Genomic DNA, 23,228 nt, shown 5'->3' with positions numbered 1-23,228 from the left:
TCTCTGTTACCCTGTGTCTCTGTATAGGCAGTGGTTAGGTCCTCTGTCTCTCTCTGTATAGGCAGTGGTTAGGTCCTATGTCTCTCTCTGTATAGGCAGTGGTTAGGTCCTATGTCTCTCTCTGTATAGGCAGTGGTTAGGTCCTCTGTCTCTATTACCCTGTGACTCTGTATAGGCAGTGGTTAGGTCCTCTGTCTCTATTACCCTGTGTCTCTGTATAGGCAGTACTTAGGTCCTCTGTCTCTGTTACCCTGTGTCTCTGTATAGGCAGTGGTTAGGTCCTCTGTCTCTGTTACCCTGTGTCTCTGCATAGGCAGTGGTTAGGTCCTCTGTCTCTGTTACCCTGTGTCTCTGTATAGGCAGTGGTCAGGTCTTCTATCTCTATTACCCTGTGTCTCTGTATAGGCAGTGGTTAGGTCCTCTGTCTCTGTTACCCTGTGTCTCTGTATAGGCAGTGGTTAGGTCCTCTGTCTCTATTACCCTGTGTCTCTGTATAGGCAGTGGTTAGGTCCTCTGTCTCTGTTACCCTGTGTCTCTGTATAGGCAGTAGTTAGGTCCTCTGTCTCTGTTACCCTGTGTCTCTGTATAGGCAGTGGTAAGGTCCTCTGTCTCTATTACCCTGTGTCTCTGTATAGGCAGTGGTTAGGTCCTCTGTCTCTGTTACCCTGTGTCTCTGTATAGGCAGTGGTTAGGTCCTCTGTCTCTGTTACCCTGTGTCTCTGCATAGGCAGTGGTTAGGTCCTCTGTCTCTGTTACCCTGTGTCTCTGTATAGGCAGTGGTTAGGTCTTCTGTCTCTATTACCCTGTGTCTCTGTATAGGCAGTGGTTAGGGTAGATGCTGGTGCTCTGCAGAGCCGCACTTGGAAGCGTTTAAACTCCCCTCCGCGCTGTAGCCCCGCCCACCCAGGCTATGCACCCCTCTGATTGGCGTTGCTATCGCTGATTTCCATTGACGTCAGTAAAGGCTGGAGGTCAGCCCTGGCTGGTGCTTTTATTGGCTGTGCCTGTGTCAGAGCTGGAGAACGGGAGAGCCGGGGAGGGCAGGAAGGAGAGAGGTGCTGGGTACAGCGAGAGGTGCAGGGACTGAGAGAGGTGCTGGGGATACAGAGAGGTGTCTGGGATAAGAGCTAGGAGAGGTGCCTGAGATAGGGAGGTGTGCTGACAATAAAGAGAGGTGCTGTGTAGAGAGAGGTAGCAGGAGACATCGTGGAGGAGCAGCAGATGATCTGAGCGGCTGCCGCACTGCATCATGTCCTGGCATTGATAGGCAATCTGCCTCCCCCGGCACCCAGGACAGGGCTGCTTTTCCTGAGCTCGCCATTTTAATTCATTGGGGACCCCCAGGATTATTGGGCTCTGCATCCTTCCCACCCTCAGGCCTGCAGCTGTACATCCAGCTGTTCCTCAGAGAAGGGCTCAGGGGTTAGTACCCCCACTCCCAGACCCTAGGGTTGCCAGGCAAGGGATTGGCAGCCTGGGTATGCGTGTCCGGACCAGGCTGCAGGTCTTTCCCTGCGATCTTCTGGGGACGGGGAGGGGGAATCTTCCTGTTGCCAAGAAGAGTGGAGTGTGCAAATGTAAATAAGCCTCTTCCTCCTCCTCCCCTTATATTGGAAGATGATGGTGATAATGAGGTGTCCCAGGGTCCCCAAGAAGACTTTCTAGCTGTGGAGGGGACACTGAGGAAGATTTGTGCCTTTCGCCCCTTTCCCCTCCTTTCCCACCCCTCACCCCCATCCATCCGCCGCTGAACCCCCGCATCCCATAAAGACCCTAGGAAAACCCTTCATGGTCAAACTGTAGTCAGGGGAAGATAAAATATTGAGTGCACAGGGCGTGGAGGACAGGAGGATAGATAGCTCAGCAGCTCCCTGCATCTCCCTCCCTCTCTCTCTCTCTCTCTGCCTGGGGATGTGACCGTTTCCCACGGATTGATCTGTGGATACAATGTTGCCATGCTGATGCTGATTCCAAAAGTCAATCAGAGGAGACGTTTGGCTGTGTGTAGCAGGGGAAACCATCAAACCCGGGATCCATATGTCCTCATCATTTGGGAGTTGATGCAGGAGGATCAAACACAGAAGCCCACCCCCTGAAAGAAGACATAACACTTTACCTCCCAAACCTCATCTAGCCCTTCTATATATGTATATATTTTTTGGATATTTTTTTTTCTGCTGGCAGATTCCAAGTGTGACATGCAGAAGAGTATCGGCAAATCGCCGGCTGCAGCAGGATACAACGCATTTCCACTTGGATACATTTGCTGCAACGACTGAAAGGCTACACACTGGTTTGGATTTGGCACAGGAGGCATCAAAGTATGGGCTGTGCTCCAAGCATCCACATCTCTGACAGCAGGGTGGTTTATCACAGTGGGAAAGAGTCTGATGACTCCAACTCTCCACAGCAGACCAACACACTGTCTCAGCCACAGCAGCAAACCAACTCAGTCCCTGGCTTATTCATTAAATCCCCTAACACATCCACTTATAAGGTGAGGGCTAATTCCTCAAAGAAAGACAGGAGGGAAAACAACCAGATCATGGATGCAGAGATGCACACCAGCAGATCCAGTGTGAAGGTAACACCAGGGTGGTAAATAGCCATCTAACCCCCAGCAATGTCTTGATTGCTGTGCAGGCCTTTCCAGCACTGCACTGGTTAATAGCTCATCACCCAAATCTATTGCTGCAGTTTTGTGCCTGAATGGCTCTATTTGTTACACTAAACAGTATATATATATATATGTATTCTAGAGTCCAAGTCATTTATTCCCCAATTACCCTTGATAAGAGTTATTCAGGTGAGGGTTTAATGCCACATGCAAAAAGTACACCTAAGTACATCTCTCGTTTATTGTATGCTTCCTTGTTTGTATTTCATTTGCTTACTACTCTTGATCAGAGTATCATTCTTATGAAATGTTTACCATTGAGGTGTTTTCTATTAATAAAGTACAGGGTTGATCAATGTCATGTGAAGAAGATGCTTAAAGCATTTATCAAGACAAAACGGAGCATTTCTGAGACAAAGTGTGAAAATGGAAAATGTCATGTAATAATAAACCAATGTCTTATTTATTTTGCAAGCTAAAAATGTGCTTTTTTTGCACCAGAATTGCCCAGGACTCACCTCGTTCTGTCCTTGACTGCAATGCATGTCAATTTTTTTTATGGTTGATATTTGTCTCGATGTTAAACGTCTCTAGGCTAATATTGATATTTGTATAGGTATTTTTTTGGCTCAGGTCACAAAATACTAAATGAAATAGTAAGCATAGGAAAGAACAGCTTCTTGTTTAAAGCTGTCAACCTGTTAGATGAATAGGGAACTTGGGAATTAGAAAAACGTACTACATTCAGACTGTCTCTTTCATACTTTATTTTAAAGGGACAGTCCATACCAATGTTTCCTAGCTTGGAAAATAAAGTACACTGTGGGATCATTTATATATTTTTTTTCAGAGACAATTTACTCAATAAAGTATACCTGTAGCAGAAAAAAATATTATTTCCCTTGCCCATTCAGCTGTCCTCACTGGTACAAATGGGCAATGCACCATTGCCCCTCCCCCCTTGAATGTATACTACAGCCCCAACCTTCATTGAATTCTGGCCCTCCTCCCAGTAATGACAATTATGTTGTTACCTATCCCCTTCACAACAAGTACAGAAAAGAGAGAGGGTGAGGGAAGATAGATAATATATGAAATAATATCTTTATATATGCCAGGGAGATTGGCATCAAACTACTTTTTCCACCTCTCTGGGTCTCAAGAGGTATAGACCTGGGAATTATTTCCCCCCCCCCACCCCACACTTCACTTTTAAGTGCTATTCTTGATGTAAACAATGCTTTTATTAGTGGTTTGTTTTTTTAATAGGCCCTTTTCACATGATGATGATAAGGACTTGATGGCATTAGTTCACCATGGAGGTCATTACGGAGAATGCAAATATATATGTGTGTGTTTTTTCTTTCTACAGATTTAATTTAAAAAAACTGTATTCCTAAAGCTATAGTGTCCTTCTGCCCTAAGGTTGTTGTCCGGCCCCTCTTCCCTCTCCCATGTTGAAAGGTTAAAAAAAGAAAACATTTTAACGCTTACATCTTTCCTGTTCCTTCTCTGATGTTGGCAATGGGGGGCGGGTGGATCTACTGCGTTTGCGTGGCACTTGCCATACGCGCAGTAGGCCTTCCCCATAGGAAAGCATTGAATCAATGCTTTCCTATGCAGGTTTTGAAGATGATGGATCTCTTCATGCAAAGCGGTAGGATATCCAGCGTTGTTTCCGTAAAACAGCAGGAAGCGCCACAATGGGCAGTCTGAACTCTGTAATGTAAACGTTGCCATTTCTCTAAAACTGCAATAATTGACATTGCATGGCCAAAGGGGCAGGGAAACTGCACCCAGACCACTTCAATGAGATGAATTGGTTTGGGTGTCTATAGTGTCCCTTTAATGGACTACCTCTAACCTACATATTTGAAGGTAAGGGGGAACCGGTAATATGTAGCAGTATGCATTTTCATTTTTAAAGGTTATTTATTCAGAGTAAAAAGGAAGTTTGGACCTGTTTTTATTATATTTTCGCTGGCTGAGTTTTTGGGGCTTGTTTTTAGATATAATGAGATTTGGAGAACATGAACCATAACCCGTGTTTATTAGATACTATTATACTAGTATTTGCCCAAGTTATTATTTATGAATGGCTAAGTAGGATATCATCTTCCAATTGGGCTATTTAACAGTGTTAAGGGGTCACAGGAGGATATCATTTTGAGGATAAGGTATCCTCTTTCCTTCCCAATCGTTTATTGGCCTTCCATTTAACAACCTGGAGAGTGTAAGGAAAGTAGAAGGGACTTATGTGTTATGCTAGAAATGTATGTACGCTTTGATAACTGTGATTTGTTTTTCTATCTCTTCATTGTGTTTATTCATTAGACTGTCTATTGCGCAGAATTTAATGAAAAGCAGACAAACCGGTTATATGGGTAATTTTGAAAATACTTCCACCTGTGCTATTATGGCCTAAAAATAGATATATATAGATATAATAATATAATAATAGTAATATATATATATATTTTTTTATTTTTTTTAATAAGTCTGTATTAGATAGTAAATGTCAGAATATGTGTTTTAGAATGCTGTGTTTTGCTCTGCAAAATGTCAGTGAGGCTATTTAACCAAAAAAACAAACAAACGCAGCAACCTGATTGGTTCTGTATGCTGTAGAATCTGTTAGGGTTCATATGCATTAGAGATATACATGAATACTTTGTAAGTAGGTTGTTCCTTTTAGTAAACCAACTATGTAATTGCAAGTGGTTGATATTTTAAAATGTAACATATGTGCACCAGATATGAAGATCTCCACGTACAAAATCTAAAATTGTGCTGTTTTGACCCCTATAGCCATAAAATGTTGCTGTCCAACACCAATGGCCTTTAAGCACCTGCTATCTTGCTTAGCGGAAGGAAACTGTACCTTGGAGACAAACATTAGACAATTCCAAATATAAAAGGGGGCAGGGATTTCTAAGGGGCTGAGGCTTTTATTCAGGTAGGAGAAAGGTATATGCAGAGGTACAAGGGATTCTTATCTGCTATCTGTGCTCTTATTTACAGGTGATTAGTGTGAACTGATGATTGTTTTCAGTCAATGTTACCAGCCTGGCAAATATAAGTGTGGGAATATGTGTGCACAAAGGATCGCATCTTAAATGTTTCTCTAGCGTTAAGTAAACGGAATGCCCTTGGTTTGTAATCAGAGCTGTATAATAGGTACCCAGGTACCTTGTGGTTCGTACTCCTCTGATAGAATTAGCACATGTTTGATCTCAGAAATACAACAAAGCTGTATTCCTGGCACTACAGCTCCCTTTGCTTCATCACTCCCCCCCCCCCCCCCCCCTCAGAGATGAATAAAGGGTTAAAATCCCTTTATTTGCTTACCTTACCCCAGCGTCGATGGCCCTTGGCGCTAGGTTGTGGCTCCGCCTCTTGCGACGTCCCACGACGAGCGGGCGCTAATGCACATATTGAATCAATGCTTTCCTATGAGGAAAAATCTGACTCTGGATGTCCTGCGTATGTTACTGGACCGAAGGTCCGTTTGGATCCAGGAAGCGTCTCCCGTGGCACCTCCAGTGGCTGTCTGGGACAGGCAGACTTAGTGCTGCAATGTAAACATTACAGTTTGTCTGGAACTGCATTGTTTAACATTGCAGCACTAAGTGTAATAGGGACACTGTTCCCAGACCACTTTAATAAACTGAAGTGTTCTGGTTGCCTACAGTGTCCTCTTAAATGCACCAAAGATGATGCTACTTTTTTAAGACATCTCCAACAAACATTGGAAAGTGAAGGAACCATATAATGTTTACAAGTAGAAGTTTTGTACTATTCGGAAAGTCATTTGGGATTAGATTCTTGTATCTTCACTAATCTTAAATAGTTATGAGACTGGGACACATTAAAGTCTTTGTCCACTTTTGCCAAGAACGTGCAGATATGGAGAGAATGGTGGGAAAACCAAAGAGTGAATTGAAGTAGTAATTAATAACAGTTGTGTAGTGTCATCATATCCTATACAGATGAATTCTGAGAAAGTTAGATGTTTTTTTATTTTTAAATTTAGATATTAGTTCATACAGAGCAACATTCAGATTTTAGAAGCTAAAGGGCCACTTTGCTGCCAAGATACACCCCCCACTTTGCAATAGATATGCCACCAATTAAATATGTATGTATTCAATTATGCACTTCTTAATTGGGGGCATACCACAGCTTGCAAAAGCTGCAGATTTCTTGCTTTCAGCCTTTGCAAGCGTTGCCTTCTTCCCCAGCTCAGTCTTTTTGTGGCTGTACATCCAATTACAGACGTTCCAATGCAACTCAATGAGAAGTCTTTGCAAGGCAGGTGGTTTGGGCAATTGCCTGTCTATTGAGTTTACCTCCACTGAGCTAACCAAACCAGGATGTAACAGGACTATTTGTCTATTTGACTATCATGGAGGTGTAACGAGGTTCATTTATAAAAGTGATAATTTCTATTGAGGACAGCAATCAAAATTGCTTTGGAGTGTTCCTTTAACATAAGCTAGAAATTCAATTGTGGTCATAAAAAGATATTGAGATAAATGGCATTGCTGCCTTGTACAATTGTTTATGAATATACATTTGACAGTGCATAAGAATTCATTGCTGGGTGCAACATGTCCCATAATTTTCAGGTAGTTTTGATGTAAAACTTTGCGGTTTGTAAATTAAACTTATATAAGAATAATAACAAAAATTCCTTTAGTGTGTATCCCACATCACCCAAACCAGATATGCAACACACAACACAGCAGTGGTACCATAGCTTTTATTTAACTGATGCAGCTTCCCATTGGGTTTTCCCAATTAACCACCCCTCTTTACAGCAAAATGGATAGATACATAGATAATATATAGATTTTAGTTAGGATAAGCTCGGGATGAATAAGAATTTGCCTTTTTTTGCACCTTACTATATAGTTTACATTTTTACAATTCCTTCAAATGGTTAGTGAACAATTGTATCCCAATTCATAATTGATATGGTGAAAGTTAAAATGTTGCATAACAATGTCATAGTTTCTTAACCTATAGCACAAAATATTAAAATATGAATATGGTTTGGTGATTTTTTTTTTTTCTGTTGCTAAAAAGGTAGGAAAAAGCAACGATGGCCATGTTGTGAACATGTCCAAGTCTGGGAAAATGAAAGACAAATCCATTCTATCATTTGTCTTCCTGACATCAAATTGGAGTTTTTCCGAAAAGAACATGGTCTTTTTTTTTCTTCCTCTATCACCCAAGATCCATCCAACTTTGGTGTTCATATCTCCACTCCTCCGTGCTGCTCAATTGACAGCGGAAGCCATGATTTTAAAAGAAAATTATTTTGTTCTTTATAGGACATATGTAAACAAACAGAAACATATTGTAGCCACTTTAGACCCAGCTGTTTGTTAATGTTAACAGGCAAGTCACACCATGAAACATGCTGGCTTTGCTGGCTTGGTCAGTCTCTTTCACTGTTCCTTGATAAAGCATTAGAATCAGAATGGTTGGGGGAGAATGGCCAGACTTGTTCTAGCTGTCAGGCCAACTGAGCAACACTTGAATGCTGTATCATTGTTACTGACACTATGTATCCATTTATGGCTGTATGGTACCAATTTTCAAGTGAATATTTCCAGGAGGTTAATGCACTATGTCACAAATCATGTACTATCTCACGCTTGTTCCATAGCTATGACATAGACTTGAGTTTACACTAATTACCTGTCAAGTATACAGATATCACTTCAGTAGAGAAGTTGCAGTATGAGGTGGAATGGAAGGTATGCACATAGCAACTATAGATGAAAAATCTGCAGGAACTATGTGATGATATCAAGTGATCATGGAGCAAAATCCCTAAAGAATGCTTGCTTCAGATTGTGGAATCCAAGTTGCTGGAGAAACAAATATTGAGTCTGATCTGGTGCCGGATCGATGTGCCTATACCTAATACACATACGTAGGCATTGCAGTCTAAAGGATTGTGTAGAAGTCTTAGACCAGGGGTGTCCAAATGGTAGATCCCCAGATGTTTTAAGATGACAGTTTCCATGCTGCTTTGTCATTCTAAAGCATTTTTAAGGCATGCAAAGCATTATGGGAGTTTTTGGGACCCCCTGTCTTAGACCAATTAAGAAAATTTACAGCGTAAGCTATCTAATTCTAGACGTTTAACGTTTGCTTGAAAATTACATAACAATAAAATAAATAAAAAAACACATACAACATTATTCACAAAAGTGAGAATTGAAAGTTAATTTAACATTTAAGGTCACAATAGCCAGACTGGAACCATTCTGTAAGTCCGCTATGCTTTCAACTTCACCTACTTTGGAATTAAAATTTAAATTTACTTTGAATTCTCACTGTCGTGAATAACTCTGTAAAGAACATTATTAATAAATTGTGAGATAAATTGGCACTTCCCACTATTCACCCATGGTGAGTGTGCATTGCATTCACTGTTAATGCCTATAGCGGCGGACCTGTTTTAAGCCATGGATTACATAACACATTTTCCCACCTAATTCTTTTGAGACTACCATTCCAGGTACACGTTTTTGCCATGTACTGTATTAAAATCCATTGCTGGTACATCTGGTCCATGTAATCTGAGCACATTAAGTTGAGTTAGATATTGGTGAACTTTTTAACGACAAACAGACAAGCCAAACTATTTTGTTAAAATTACAATTATTTATATAGCACCAACATATTCCACAGTGCTGTACAATAGGTAAACAAGATAAAGAGTTAATTCTAATAAAACACGCATGACATAAATTATTTTTTACGTGGAAGTATTGAGGTGCCTTGTGAGTGAGGTGCCTCCTGTAGCATGGGCTAAGGGAAGGACTTAGATGGCAGGGGAGAGGGGGGCGTACCTTAATTGGTCAACTTTCGCAAGCATGCTATTTGTGTTGACGACAGACACCCAATATGTACAAAATTAACATTAGTGAGCCCTGAACTCTCGTTTTGGGCTAGTTAATGGGCTGCTAAAAACTGGAGTTATACCACTGGCAGCAAAGGGCATTATATCTGTATGTGCAGTGTTTCAAACTGAAACACTGTCCATACAGACTCCAAATCACTGAAGTGGTTATGGTGCTCGGAGTAGCTCTTTTATTGCATATTCAGCATCTGCTAAAGTTTGGTGGCACCAAACAACACTCAAATTGTGCCAAGAAGTTATGTGTTTGCTGGATTTCTTTGAAAGACCATAATACATAGAGTGACAATCAATGGCAGAACTTATTACCAAGTTTAAATATAACATCTTTGGTTTACAAGATATCAAGTGACAGAAGTTATCTTGAGCTGTCTGCTTCTGTCTCTGAACCATAGCGGTGGCTGTGTCATATTTAGTAGGTGCATCTCATACCATGGTATTGCTGGTATGATTAAGCTCTATGGAACCACAAATGCTGACAAATTAAAAAATGTTTTGATTTGCAGTATTTACGGAAAACAAGTAATTTAAAAAAAACTTTCAGCACAATATGTCAGATTCAGCAAACATGGTTAAAGAGGAATTATCGCTTACAGAGAAATGACAGTTCTTTGTTCTTTCACTCCAGTAAATACTACTTTCACTTCCGCGTTTCAACGTCATTGCATCCAATGATGACTCGAGTGTGCGCTTGAGTACCCAGGCATCAAAAGAATAAATATTGTATTCTCTGGCAGTTCCTTACTCAGAATGATCCATGCAAATGTTACTGCACAGTTAATGGGACAATATTGTCACCCAAACAACTTTAGCTAATAAAGCAGTTTTGGTGGATAGATCATGCCTCTGAAGTTCCACTGCTCAATTCTCTGTCATTTGGGAGTTCACTCACTTTTGTTTCTGCTTATGAAGCTCTAGCCACACCTACACTGACTGTGACTGACACAGCCTGTATGAAAACAAAATGGTTTCATTTTCAATCAGCTGAAACTTATTTTAAAAGTTTTTATTTCCTGCTCTGTTAATTGAACTTCAATTACATGCAGGGGGCTCCTGTAGGCTCTTTCAAACTATTAACAGAGCAGGAGATAATACGAATTTGCAGTAAAGGAAGTGTAAACATTAGATGACTCTTTACAGGAAGTGTTAAGGAAGGCACACGCAGAGAGGTGTGCCTAGAGCTGCATAAACAAAGTGATTTTACTCCTAAATGGCAGATAATTGAACAGTGAGACTGCAGAGGCATGATATATACACAAAAGCTGGCAACGTATGTAAGTTCAAATAAAAAGAGAGAAAGCAGATTTATTTTATTTGTAGCATAACCAATAGCTAACATTTAGTTAGCTTTTTGGTTGTGATAAAAGTGGGCAAGTGGCAATTCTCTCTAAGACCTAGGCCTCAAATTTTCACTCTAGTGCATAAGGTGGTTAATATTTTTGGATAAGCATGTCAAATAATCACAATCTGTATACAAACTTTTCTAATGATTTATCTACAAAAAATCCAATAGACTAACTTTAACATTTACTTCTGTGGATAAATCATGGTAAAATAAATTTGAACAGTTTATCCAAAAATATTAGATCAAGGCCCTAGTTAGCGTTGAAGTCTGCAGTAGGAACACTTACAGTAATTGTCCAGCAAAAAAAATAAGTGATTTTGTTTGCAATCTTTTTATGGTCAGTTTTGCAATTGAAAACAACAAAAACACATAGCAGGCAAAAATAGTTATGGCAAAGCCTACGTGAAAGTTGAAAGACTTTACCAAAGGACTACTTTTAAATAAATCAATAAGTGACATTACCGATAACCCCTCGCTCAAAGAAAATAAATTAAAATTTTTCATTGTATTAATCACTGTATGGCATTGTAATGATTATGATGCTTTACATTTATAAATACCATACCCGGCTTTTGGAATGGTATGATGAAAACCAGGGCTTACCCTGGCACCAGTTGTCTACCCACTGATGCAGATTAGATAGTTTTGATAATATTTTACCTATAAATTTTACATAAATGTAAAATCCATTACTCATTATAGTTCGTTGTGCATGGAGGATTGATTGAAAATAAAAAGAGAAATCACGTAATATATAAACATATGCCATGATGTTTTAGTGGCTTTAAAACAAGCGCCTTCTGTTTAATTTGATATCTCCTTGGCCTACGACATGACATGGTTTTATGATATTGCACAGTAGGTTTCTGTACTGGCTCTTGATTACAAGGTCTTTCATATGTTACATGTTCATGCATGTGAGTATGAATACAGTGTCTGTGATATCATTAATTTATTACCGAAAACTCAACAGAAAAAAAAAGTTGTCTCTGTAAATGTTTCCTGATTAATGAATCACACTCTCCATTATATAGTTGTTTACATTTTTTATGTGTCTTAGCCTAGCATACCGGATTGTTAACCGTCTGAGTGCCAATGGGTGTGGATGTTGGCACCTTTTTGGCACCCAATTAATTAGTGGCAGATAGAAAACTTAGAAATCATTGTGTTATTTGTTTCTTTATGTTATGAATTGTTGCGTCTGATTGGCCTTGATTTGTTCCACAACAAAAAATTTTACAGGAGAGTGGAATGCTAAATATTCACAAATATATGTATACCGTACTTTAGGAATCATGATTCAGTCATGCACAGGAGAGTTCTTACGGGGGTTTTTTTTTTTTTTTTTTTATGTATCCATTGCATGCCTCCAGACTTTCAGCAGTTAGAACTATCACTGCCATGGGGTTATTCTCTTAGTTTCGTTATAGTGACTTAAAATCCATATTTCAGAATTCAGAAGAAAATAGCTGATCTGGAAAAACTTACCAACTAACTTGGAAATATTAGCCACAATTTGACCTCAATTTAGAATTCATTTGGTAAAAACTATTCAGTTTCAGTTTCACTATGATTTGTTGTTTAGTGAACAAAATCCTTCTGTATCTGTCATAATAATTTTATTCAGTATTTTCCTTTTAACGCAGTATGCACAAGGCTGCTTATTACGTTGTGTAAACAAACAAGCCCTTAAAATGTTAAAATCCTTGCTTGACCAAACTGAGTATTTACAAAGTAGGCCAAACATACATGCCCATATGGAGGATAGTTTTAATGGTTATGGCATGGTTTAATGGCTTAATTTAAGAAATACAATTATTCATATAGCACCAACAGATTCATCAGTGCTGTACAATAGGTAAACAAGACAAATATTTAATTTTAAGAAACATTATTGACACAGTGGACTAGTAAGTGAAGAGGGCCCTGTCCAAATAAGTTCACAATCTAGAGGTTTTAAATTAAAACTTTTTTTTAACCCCTTCCTGACATTAGGGTGTACTCTGCCATCCTACAAAATGAGGGCTGTAATGCCATTAGGGTGACATAGCACACCTGAATGGTCAGGCCGTCCCTCTAGTCCGGATGACACCGCAATCACATGACTCAGATCAGTGTAACTGACAGATTGCCTTGGTTGTCAGGCAGATCCCCAACTTATAATTAACAAAAGTACATAATTATGTTAAAATACATAACTACATTTAGAATTAAATGATATATATTTTATTATATATATATATATATAGTTTATGTATATTTTTGTGTGATTATTACATAATTCTGTTATTAATTATATACTGGGTGACTTGCCTGACATCCCAGGCAGAAAGTCCAGAAAATTTAATTTGCAAGCGCTATATTTGACCCTGTAACGTTCAAAAGCCCCATTAAACTTGTACATGGGGAGTACTGTTGTACTCGTGAGACACCACTGAACACATTTATGAGTGTTTTAGAGTGGTAAAATGTTTATTGATCTGTCAGATTGCACTTTTTGCGTGAACAATGCAAAAAACAAATATGAACACTTACTTTGGCCAGAGTTTGTGACTAAAAAAGACTGGACATACCCCATTTTCAAAAACCTTGGGTTATCTACGTTTGCAAATGGTATCCCATGGTAGAAGGGGGTAATTTTCATCTCTGTCTCAAAGGTGAGCAAACCAATCTGACAAATTTCATTGTGTAAAAACTGAAATGGGCAAACCCTATATTTGAACCTGTAACTTACCAAAACTACATAAAACCTGTACATGGGGGTCATCGTTGTACTCATGAGACATAGCTGAACACAAATATGTGTATTTTATTACAGTGAAAGCTAACAGTATTATGACATTTACAGTTAAAATGCCATGCAGAACTTGGAAAAATATATTTTTTTAAATTAATTTTTTTAGATTCTATTCATTTTAAATGATGTTTCATATATAAATATTTTTTCCTATTTCCCCTGAACAAAATTATATATAATAAGTGTGGGTGCACTTAATGTGAAAGAGGCAAAATATGGAACAGACCTTGGTTCAGAACTTGTACCATTGCTTCCGTCCTTAAGGGGTTAATGTGGGGTTGACATACACAGACACATTCTGTAAATGTTCCAATGTGAAGCTGAAGATTGGATATCTAGTGTACTAAGGGTAATGTCTGCTGTCTCATTGACTTCAAGGCCGCACTATGCATGATACATTAACCACAGATATGCTGCACACAGTAATTAATGCTTGTCAACTTGTGCGTGATTTTCTTTTATTGCAGGCATTTACACTGCTAGTGAAAATCTCCATCAATGTTTTGGTTTTCAAAAAATGTGCAAAATAAAATAGCCCAAAAGAAACATTATAATACAGACATAATTATTATTAAAAATGAAGAGCAGTCAAATAGTTGCTAGTGGATATATACTAATAATATATTATTTTCAGTGGGTTGCATTTCACAGTTGAATGAAGTTTGATCCAGAAGATATTTTCTTGGAATGGCTGATAATTAATATTGTAAGCCTCAAAGGGCTCCTGTAATTATGAAAAAGATGAGGGTATAATAAAAGTACTCATCTGTGAAGCCCCTGTGTTTTCTGTAAATCCTTGTGGTTTGCAGCTTCCTGTGGTGTGCACAGCCCACACTGGCTATCAGCAGACACCTGCAATGAGAGTGCTAAGTGTGTCAAATAAATAACTGCTCAAAAAATGTGAATGGGATTGCAGCCCAAGCTGATAATAGCCTTAGAATGCCTGCCATTGGCTCACCGATAGCTGCATTCATGCTTTTATGAATGAAACTGTAGATGCCACCACAGAAAGCTACCCCTATGATGTCCCTGAGTGGGGGGTGGGCTTATAGCTGGATCAATTATTGTAATCACTTTAGTTATAGCTAACTGTGGGCATGTGGCCAAGGCCCCTTCTTGCACCATTAATTAATGGAAAGAGCATAGTTTGTTATGGAGCTTGGAATGTCCCTTGAAATTTTAATGGTGATTATTCAATCGGATCTATAAAAAAAGTTTTGTAACTAATAAGAGACTTAGCTAGTGATTAGTTGTAAGGAAAGAAGGAAAAAATAGGTATAGGCTTTTTAGTGAGTATGGGCATAGTTTATGTCAAAGAAACATCCTGGGGATGTTGCAAGATGGTATAATTGCACATAGTGAAGGATATTTGGGGTGTGCAGCTGATGGCGACACACTGTGACCAAGGACCAGGTATTAACCAGTTATTGGGCATTCTAGGGTAATAAAAGAAAATTAAATCAATTCATTCAGTGCATTCAATTAAATATAAAAAAAACACTCAAACTTTCCACTAACCATTGGCGAGTGAAAATGTAGTACTGGCAAATAGTAATTCACCCCTGGTTAGTATGACATGGACCCTACAGCAGTGTCGAATAACTTTTAAAGAATTACTCCAAGCAGTGATTTGAAGTGATCATGATGCCTTGAATCTGTATGTGCAGCATTTCACTTTGAGATTAACCCCTTTGCTGTTGGAGGTGTATCTCCATCTGCAGCAGTTTCATTAGCTAGCTCTGTACAAACTTTGAGCTGGTTCATGTCAATTCTGTACAAATTTGGCATCTGAAACCAGCACGCACACCAGCCCCCTGCCCCATCCCTGACCTTCCTCCCCATCCTACGAAGGGGTGGGATGTCTGCCAAGGAAGATTAGGTGACAGGAGAACTTGGACATGGGATGGAACGGGGTGAGTTTTAATGTGTCTTCCATTGTTTTCTTTTAAGTTGGGGGGTTGGGAGGCAGACCACCTCAGAAAGGGTTACTTTAGCCAAAACCAGTGTTTTATGAAAACACTGGATGTTGGTTGGAGTAACCCTTTAAGGGTTGACTTGTGGAGTACAACTTGAAATTTAAAGCCCTATCAGCTAAATCCATAATAAACTGGAACTGCTGCCAGCAGCCCATTCACATTACATATACCATAAAGAAAGTAATTTGGGGACTCCAGAGGATGACAGTTAGTGTCCCCTTTTCTTTCCCAAGTCAATATGTATATTATGTGTGGAGGATAACTACAGTCCTCGCTCTCTCTCTAGAGTGCAAACTTCAGTAAAGTGACATGTAACCTCCACTCACTGTCATTCAGAGAGTTATTCCTTTAAAAGAATGACTTAACCCATGATTATAGGGTGACCATGCTGGGAGTGCATCTGGCCCTGTCACTTCCCATGTAACATTTCGCAAACCCTATCATTGTGACTTTGCTAAATACCAGGAGCAAACATAATGACAGACAGCCAGGGTGCATTTCTCCACCTTTGGAAATAGATCCCATTGAAGGCCTGAGCGCACAGTACATAAAAGATACATTTTTGGATTGCTCGATACATACACAAGAAATAAAAAAAAACTAAGTTTAGGAGTAGGCATACGCTGCACATCTGGATATTGCTTGCTGTGATAATATAGGACATTATATAGCACCTATACAGTGCTGAAAAGCCAAATGCAGAGAAAACAAGAGGTTTATTTTGCACACACATCAATCGTTTTGCGTACACTTACTATGGGATCCTTCCATGCATGATAAAGCTTTGTGAGCATGTACACAGCACTCAGATTGTAGGAGAGAATATTTTATGATAAAGAATATGTTGGGTGGCATCACAGTTCGAAAATAACATTTAATTATTACCTTAAATAGGATAAAATCACCTGCTGCTGCACAGGCAGGATGGAAGCAGAGCTTCTGAGCGGTGCTTCTGTGTCTTTTCTAATCAAGTGTCAGATATTTGTTTCATTAATAAAATATTTTGATATGTATGTATATATATATATATTTGTAGTCAGGGACAATAAGCTGAGTTATAGTGGTGGTGTAAATCGGTTGTGGTATACCCGAAACCGATGTTAGGGTAGACCTGTAAAAAGAGGGCCCACCATAATTAAATGGCTTGATAAAAAGTACAGCGTTATGGAATTTGCTGGTGCTATATAAATAATAATAATAAAGGAAGCGGTGGGTGGGCTGAACCAGGAAGTATCGGCCCAGAGGAAGGGGAGGCCTGTGTATTTATAGGCTGGGTAACCCTTCCCACAATTTCAGGCTCTGCCTACAGCTCAGCCTTCCCATATCTATCTATCTATATATTTATAAATTTTTTATTTTATCTCTTTTATATCTTTTTTTTTTTTACCATTGAATTTGTATTGGTATTTCAGCCAAAAATGTGAAAAGAAGCATTATACTGTTGCATCATGGATACATGAAGTCAGAGAACTGGTCAATCAAATATTAGCATGGTAGATACATGGATTTGTAAAAGATAAAAGCAATGTAACGACAGCTGAATTTGTACCATATAAAAACATTGTGCACTAGTAGTATCCAGACTCTCACAATATTGCAAAGTCCTGACAGAATTAAAAAAGAAAAGAAAGGAATTAGCAGAAAATTTATAGAAATAAGCAATGGAGAAAACAAGAAAAGCAAAGATGTTTCACTCCCAGACCCCAGACCACCTCCAAAGCAATCAAACAGACTGTAAGCTCATTTGAGCAGGGTCCTCAACTATCTATTGTTCCTGTGACATTTTGTTATTGTCTCATTTGGTAAATTCCCCTTTTATTATAAAGCACTGCGGAATAGGCTGGTGCTATACAAATACCAATAATAATAATAACAACAAACAACTCCCACATTACGCATTGTTGAGCAAAAAAAGCTATTCTTTAAATAAAATAGGCATTGTTTAACCCCTTAAGGACCAAACCTCTGGAATAAAAGGGAATCATGACACGTCACGTGTCCTTAAGTTAAACAATATTGCCCTTTAAAAAATATATTTGTTTATTTTGACCATGGAGATTTGTAAACACATAGGCTACTAAATGTGCCAATCTTATTGTATCAATTGGACTCCTAACGTTTATTGGCCTTCTCCTATAATCTGCACATATTTTTCATCCACCATAAACAGTAATTTCATTAATAGCAACTTGAAGCCTGAACTGCAAACTTTAGCTTAAAATAACTAAGTGATGGTTATAACTGCCTTGGCAAATCTTTCTAACTATTTTGGCCTAGGTTTTGCATTTTTTTAAATGTATTTGTTACCATAATCCTTTGTTTAGTAAATAAACCAAATTTGTATTTAAAATAAATAAATAATATATATATATATATATATATATATATATCTGTTTGAAAATAGGGCAGTCTCTCAGAGTGCATTCAATACTAAATAATTAGCGGGTTATTCAGGTATGTGTCAATTGTCTGGGACTCATATTGAGTTTAATTTGAGCTTTCAATGTTTAGACCAAAATAGCTGAGTTGGGAATGTTGTTGAGTTAGAGAATTTTTCCTATTTGCATATGTGCCAACAGATCCAAATTTGTCAGGGCAGTCCTATGTTTGTAGGTACAGTCACAGCAAATAAACATCCATGGGACCTGACCCGCATTTTAAAACCTGCTGTCAGATTTTAAAATTCACAAGGGGAATGGACACTGGACCATGCACAGAACTCTTCAGCGGGGCAGTGCTTCATGCATGGTCTGCCCAAGGGGCAAGCTTTCAGTCAGCCTGGCCAGCCTCTTTGAAGATGGGCTCACCCCTTTTCCGGGCATACTTGACCCTGCTATGTTTCCTGTACACCTCTATCCTGGAGGGCAAGCAGGGAAGATTGTCAGTTATGTACTTGGCTATTATGGCCTTATAGAGTTGTAATAGCTACACGCCATTTAGTGCAGGATCACAGCATCTTTTTTCAACATACAGACTGCGCATGCCTTATTTACGTGTCCTTCAAAGGTAATGTTTACATTTGCAGTAGATAGCTTACCCACATGCTAATGGAGAATCATTTCTTTCTATGTATTTTTTGCTTGCCCGATATTAAATACTGCCTCTTCTTAATGCCAACAGCTTTCATCTGTTGTACCTATATCCCAGAAAACACACAAAAAAGGCACACATATTATCATTCAATCTATGGAGTGGACTTCTGATTATTTATCTGGTTGTTTTCTGGTTGAAAAACAAAGTAGATCTCAGCATTACTTTTACATTTCTTACCCGCCTCACAAAGATGAGTTGACCCTACCAGGAATAGAACTTGTAGGTCTTGTGTTTGAACAGCTTCTACAAATGACAAAACTACATACAACAAAAAATAGTGAATGACTGAATATTGTAGTCGACTCTAGTCTGTGCCAACATTCTATTTAGCATGAACATGTTTTCTATAGCAACATTATCCTTAGCCTGCAATGATGTGTATTTTTTTTATCCTGATGGGTTTTATTAACATCATCATTATTCTTAGAAGAATGTATCTTTGTTTGAGGAGCTGCACTTTTTAGCCGTAATCTTGCCAGGCTCCCTTGTAGCAATGGATTCTGGCATCCTGACGCTATAGAAGTATAAAGCTACTGGAACTGCTACTTCAATCTGGGTGTGATCTCTCATTATATGATCTCCTGAGTCTATTTCCTATTGAAGAAAATTGGCACACAGCTTTGTGAAAGCTGTGAGTTGCTTATTGAATAGTGGATTCACTGTGTCAGACGTGAGTAGTTTGATTAGACCTGAGTAAATGAGTTTTAGACACATATATTCACAGTTTTGTGAACATTCTCAATGATCTTTGACCTTAATCCTTTGCTAGTTTGCAGTTTTTCCTTTAGCAGCAAGCTCTTTAGCTTTCAATAGTATGTTCTAGCTTGCATAACTATCCTTTTTATTTTGTTGGTATCCATTAGCATTGTAATCTTCCTATCCTATAATAAGATGGTTTAACCTGTAGCAATATGTTATTAAACCCCTTAGTGACCAGACCGTTTTTCAATTTTCTTACCGTTAAGGACCTGGGCTGTTTTTACATTTCTGTGGTGTTTGTGTTTAGCTGTAATTTTCCTCTTACTCATTTACTGTACCCACACATATTATATACTGTTTTTCTCGCCATTAAATGGTCTTTCTAAAGATACTATTATTTTTATCATATCATATAATTTACTATGAAACAAATGGTAAAATATGATGAAAAAATGTAAGAAAACCACACTTTTTCTAACTTTGACCCCAAAATCTGTTACGTATCTACAACCGCCAAAAAACACCCGTGCTAAATAGTTTCAAAATTTTGTTCTGAGTTCAGAAATACCCAATTTTAAGATGTACTTAGCTTTTTTTGCAAGTTATAGTGAGAAATGCAAAAAACTTCATTTTCACTGTGATATGTCTTACTGTTTTGAAACACTAATATTTGTGTTCAGCGAAGTCTCCCGAGTAAAACAGTACGCCCCATGTTCAGGTGTTAGGGTGTCTTGGAAAGTTACAGGGTTAAATATAGTGCTAGCAAATTAAATTCTTTGGACTTTCAGCCTGGGTTGTCAGGCAGATCCCCCAAATTGCAATCACTAAAATGACTTAATTATGTTAACATTTTACATAAATATGCATGTTGAATTTAAATATATATACATATTTATATATTTGAAGTCTACATGTATATTTATGAAATGATTTATGTAATTATGTATAAGGACATATGTATATTTCATATTATTTTTATTTATTAATTTATATATACATTTATATATATATAATTTTATTCTAAGTGTATTTTGATATAATATATATATATATATATATATATATATATAAATATCAAAAGTTAGCATAAAATTACACACATATATATATATATATATATATATATAATTTTAAAAATGTATTTTATTGTTTTTACATTTTTTTAAATGTATTTTTAATTAATTTGCATTTATTTTTTATAATAATATATATAAAATATATATATATTATATATACGTGTGTAATTTTACTCTAAGTGTATTTGTATATTAATAAACAAAATACACTTAGTATGACGTTAAGATCCAGCGCAACCACCCCCCCATGTTCCATATATATATATATATATACATATTATATATAGATATAATATATGTATATTTATCTCATATATGCATATATATATATATTTTTTTTTTTATTTTTTTTATTTAATAACTTTCTTTTTTTATTTTAAAACTTATTTTCTACTTTTTTTCACTGGCAATTCAGGCAGTCCCCCTGCAGGCAACACTATGGATGCCTATTGCGGCCATGTGACAGCTCTTTTCAGAGCGATCACATGGCCCTTCGGGTCCTTTTTGCTGAGGGCGGACTGTCTGGGCTGTCAGACAGTCCCCACAGTGGAGAAGAAGACCGGCTGGGGCTGGGGAACGCCACCGGCTGGGGAACGGTGGCGATCGGGAAAGTAATTTAGAATTACCTTAGTACGTCCGAGGTCCTGGGGGGGTATTTACTTATATATATATATATTTTTTTTTTTTACTATTTTTTTACTATTTTATTTTTACTGAGTGCCTTGACCCCTCGAGGCACTCAGCACACAAGCAGAGCATCCGAAGTCTGCCTAATGGCTTCCGATGCTATGCCTCACTGCCGGGCGCCACGTGGGGCAACCCGGAATTGATCGCTCCGGGGAGCGACCACGCGGCACTCCGGTAGTGTGGAGGGTTATTGCAGAACATCGAGGCATCACTGCAATACCGTCAGAGCACTCAAATTTGCCGCGAACGAATCATGTATGTCCACGGTCGTTAACGAACATTTTTTGTCGGACCTACCTGATACGTCCTTGGTCACTAGGGGGTTAAACTGCAAGCAATACAGTTATTATCCTGAAGCAACCTTGTCTGTTGTCTTTAGTGATGTAGTTTTTAGTCCTAAGCAGAGTATATGTTTAGCGTGTTTAAATCTATTTGACAAACATTTGTTGAGTTTAGGAGCCACACCGTTAAATTATTAGCCATCCTGATTCTTCTATTAGTCAAAACAGATGCAGAGACACACAGAGTTAAATTAAACTCCATACACAGCTGTAAGTAGGAAAATTTTAGATTCCAACGTTCCCTAGTTTTGGCGTTTTTAAAGCTGCATTCAAAGCAGAATAACCACTTTTGGGTTTTGCATAGATCACGAATAAATGAGCACAATGTTCCTACCTCCATTTTTCTTCTATTCCTTATAAGATCAGTAATATTCTAAGACAAGGTTGCCCAAAAGGTAGATCCCCAGATGTTTTAAAACTACAGCTTCCATGATGCTTTGTCATTCTAAAGGTATTCTAAAGGCATGCAAAGCATCATGGGAGTTGTAGTTCTACAACATCTGGGGATCTACTTTGTGAGCACCCCTGTGCTAAGATAACTGTTGTTATGTAGCCACCCCTTCACTCTGTAATGTCACAGGGAAAGCATCGCTGTACCATAACTGTACAACATTTTGAATGGCCTGGAGTGTACATACTGTGCGTAAGTGAATTGTAGGGGCTTACTCGTAGCTTTTTATGAGAGAAGTTGTACAGCAGACACTGACATATGTTGCATGCAACCTCTAAACTACACTGTGCAGTGGTGTCCTCTCTAAACTCCACTGCATTCCATTGAAAACAATAGGACGGCCAGGATTGGCTGCAAATTATCATCCAATTCCTGCTCTCTGCTCACACATGTATATGTGTATATCACTTGTGTTCTATAATATTTTAAAAAAATATTTAAAATGTGAACATGATCAGAATTTTGTGCAAGGCAAATTGCGTTCATGTTTTATATATTGGTCTATGTCATTTAAATACTCATCCTGTCTTTGGTTCAAATTCCCAGCATTTGTACCAGGAAGTTGCAGAATCCTTTAGTTTCCATGTAAAGATACAGCATTGCTTCTCTTAGCTTTCTCTGTAGCTAAATATATATATTTTTATGAAGCCAGCTGTGAGAGAGCCTTTTCAGCTACTTTGGGTAGCATTGCTATGTTTAGGCATGGTGTACAGTAGAAATGAAAGAAAAAATAATGATCAGGATTGATAGGGAAGGTCAGACGAGATGTGCATATAGGTGAATAATATTCATTATGTTTTATTATTCTCAATATAATGAGTAATTTGAAAAAAAGATAAATTAATAACATAAAGCACAAAATAGGACAAAGGAGCATACATGATTTAGATTTTTGCAGTGTGCCTTTAATTCTAATGATGTCTAATGTTATCCCTTAACTCTCTTTTGGCTCAGGAATATGAGGGCCCATTTTGATAGAACTGTTCTTATATTGAAATCTAGTTTAGAAATGCTGGTGTCTAGCTATTAATTACATTATCCTGAAAGATCTGCTCCATATCATTTCTATTGCTAATGCTATTTTTGTATACTCCCTAGAGCTTTTAGGACAGCAGGATTAGATCGGCATAATACATTATCTACCTTTAATACATGCTAAAAGGGGCACATCAATGTGTAGAAGACCTTGGATCCTGCACGTAAGATAAA

The 23,228-nt window shown here is 38.1% G+C and overlaps 1 protein-coding gene across 3 annotated transcripts in view; it reads left to right on the top strand.

Moving 5' to 3' along the window:
* PDE8A (phosphodiesterase 8A) overlaps window positions 1-23,228 on the top strand; it is a 311,048-nt gene that overhangs the window by 121,921 nt on the left and 165,899 nt on the right. Inside the window, exon 1 of one of the 3 annotated variants that reach the window (XM_063448996.1) lies at window positions 1,014-2,497. The exons of 1 other annotated variant lie outside the window; for it this stretch is intronic. In XM_063448996.1, coding sequence (XP_063305066.1) covers window positions 2,324-2,497 — 174 coding nt within the window. In that variant the 5' untranslated portion in view covers window positions 1,014-2,323. Of the gene's footprint in view, window positions 1-1,013; window positions 2,585-23,228 lie in introns of those variants that run through there. One more of the 3 variants, XM_063448995.1, reaches the window with a different exon arrangement.

This window comes from Pelobates fuscus, chromosome 3 (assembly GCF_036172605.1).
Source record: "Pelobates fuscus isolate aPelFus1 chromosome 3, aPelFus1.pri, whole genome shotgun sequence".
NCBI lineage: Eukaryota > Metazoa > Chordata > Amphibia > Anura > Pelobatidae > Pelobates > Pelobates fuscus.
Note: the sequence above shows the minus strand (reverse complement) of the source record. Positions and strands in the feature narration are given on the sequence as shown.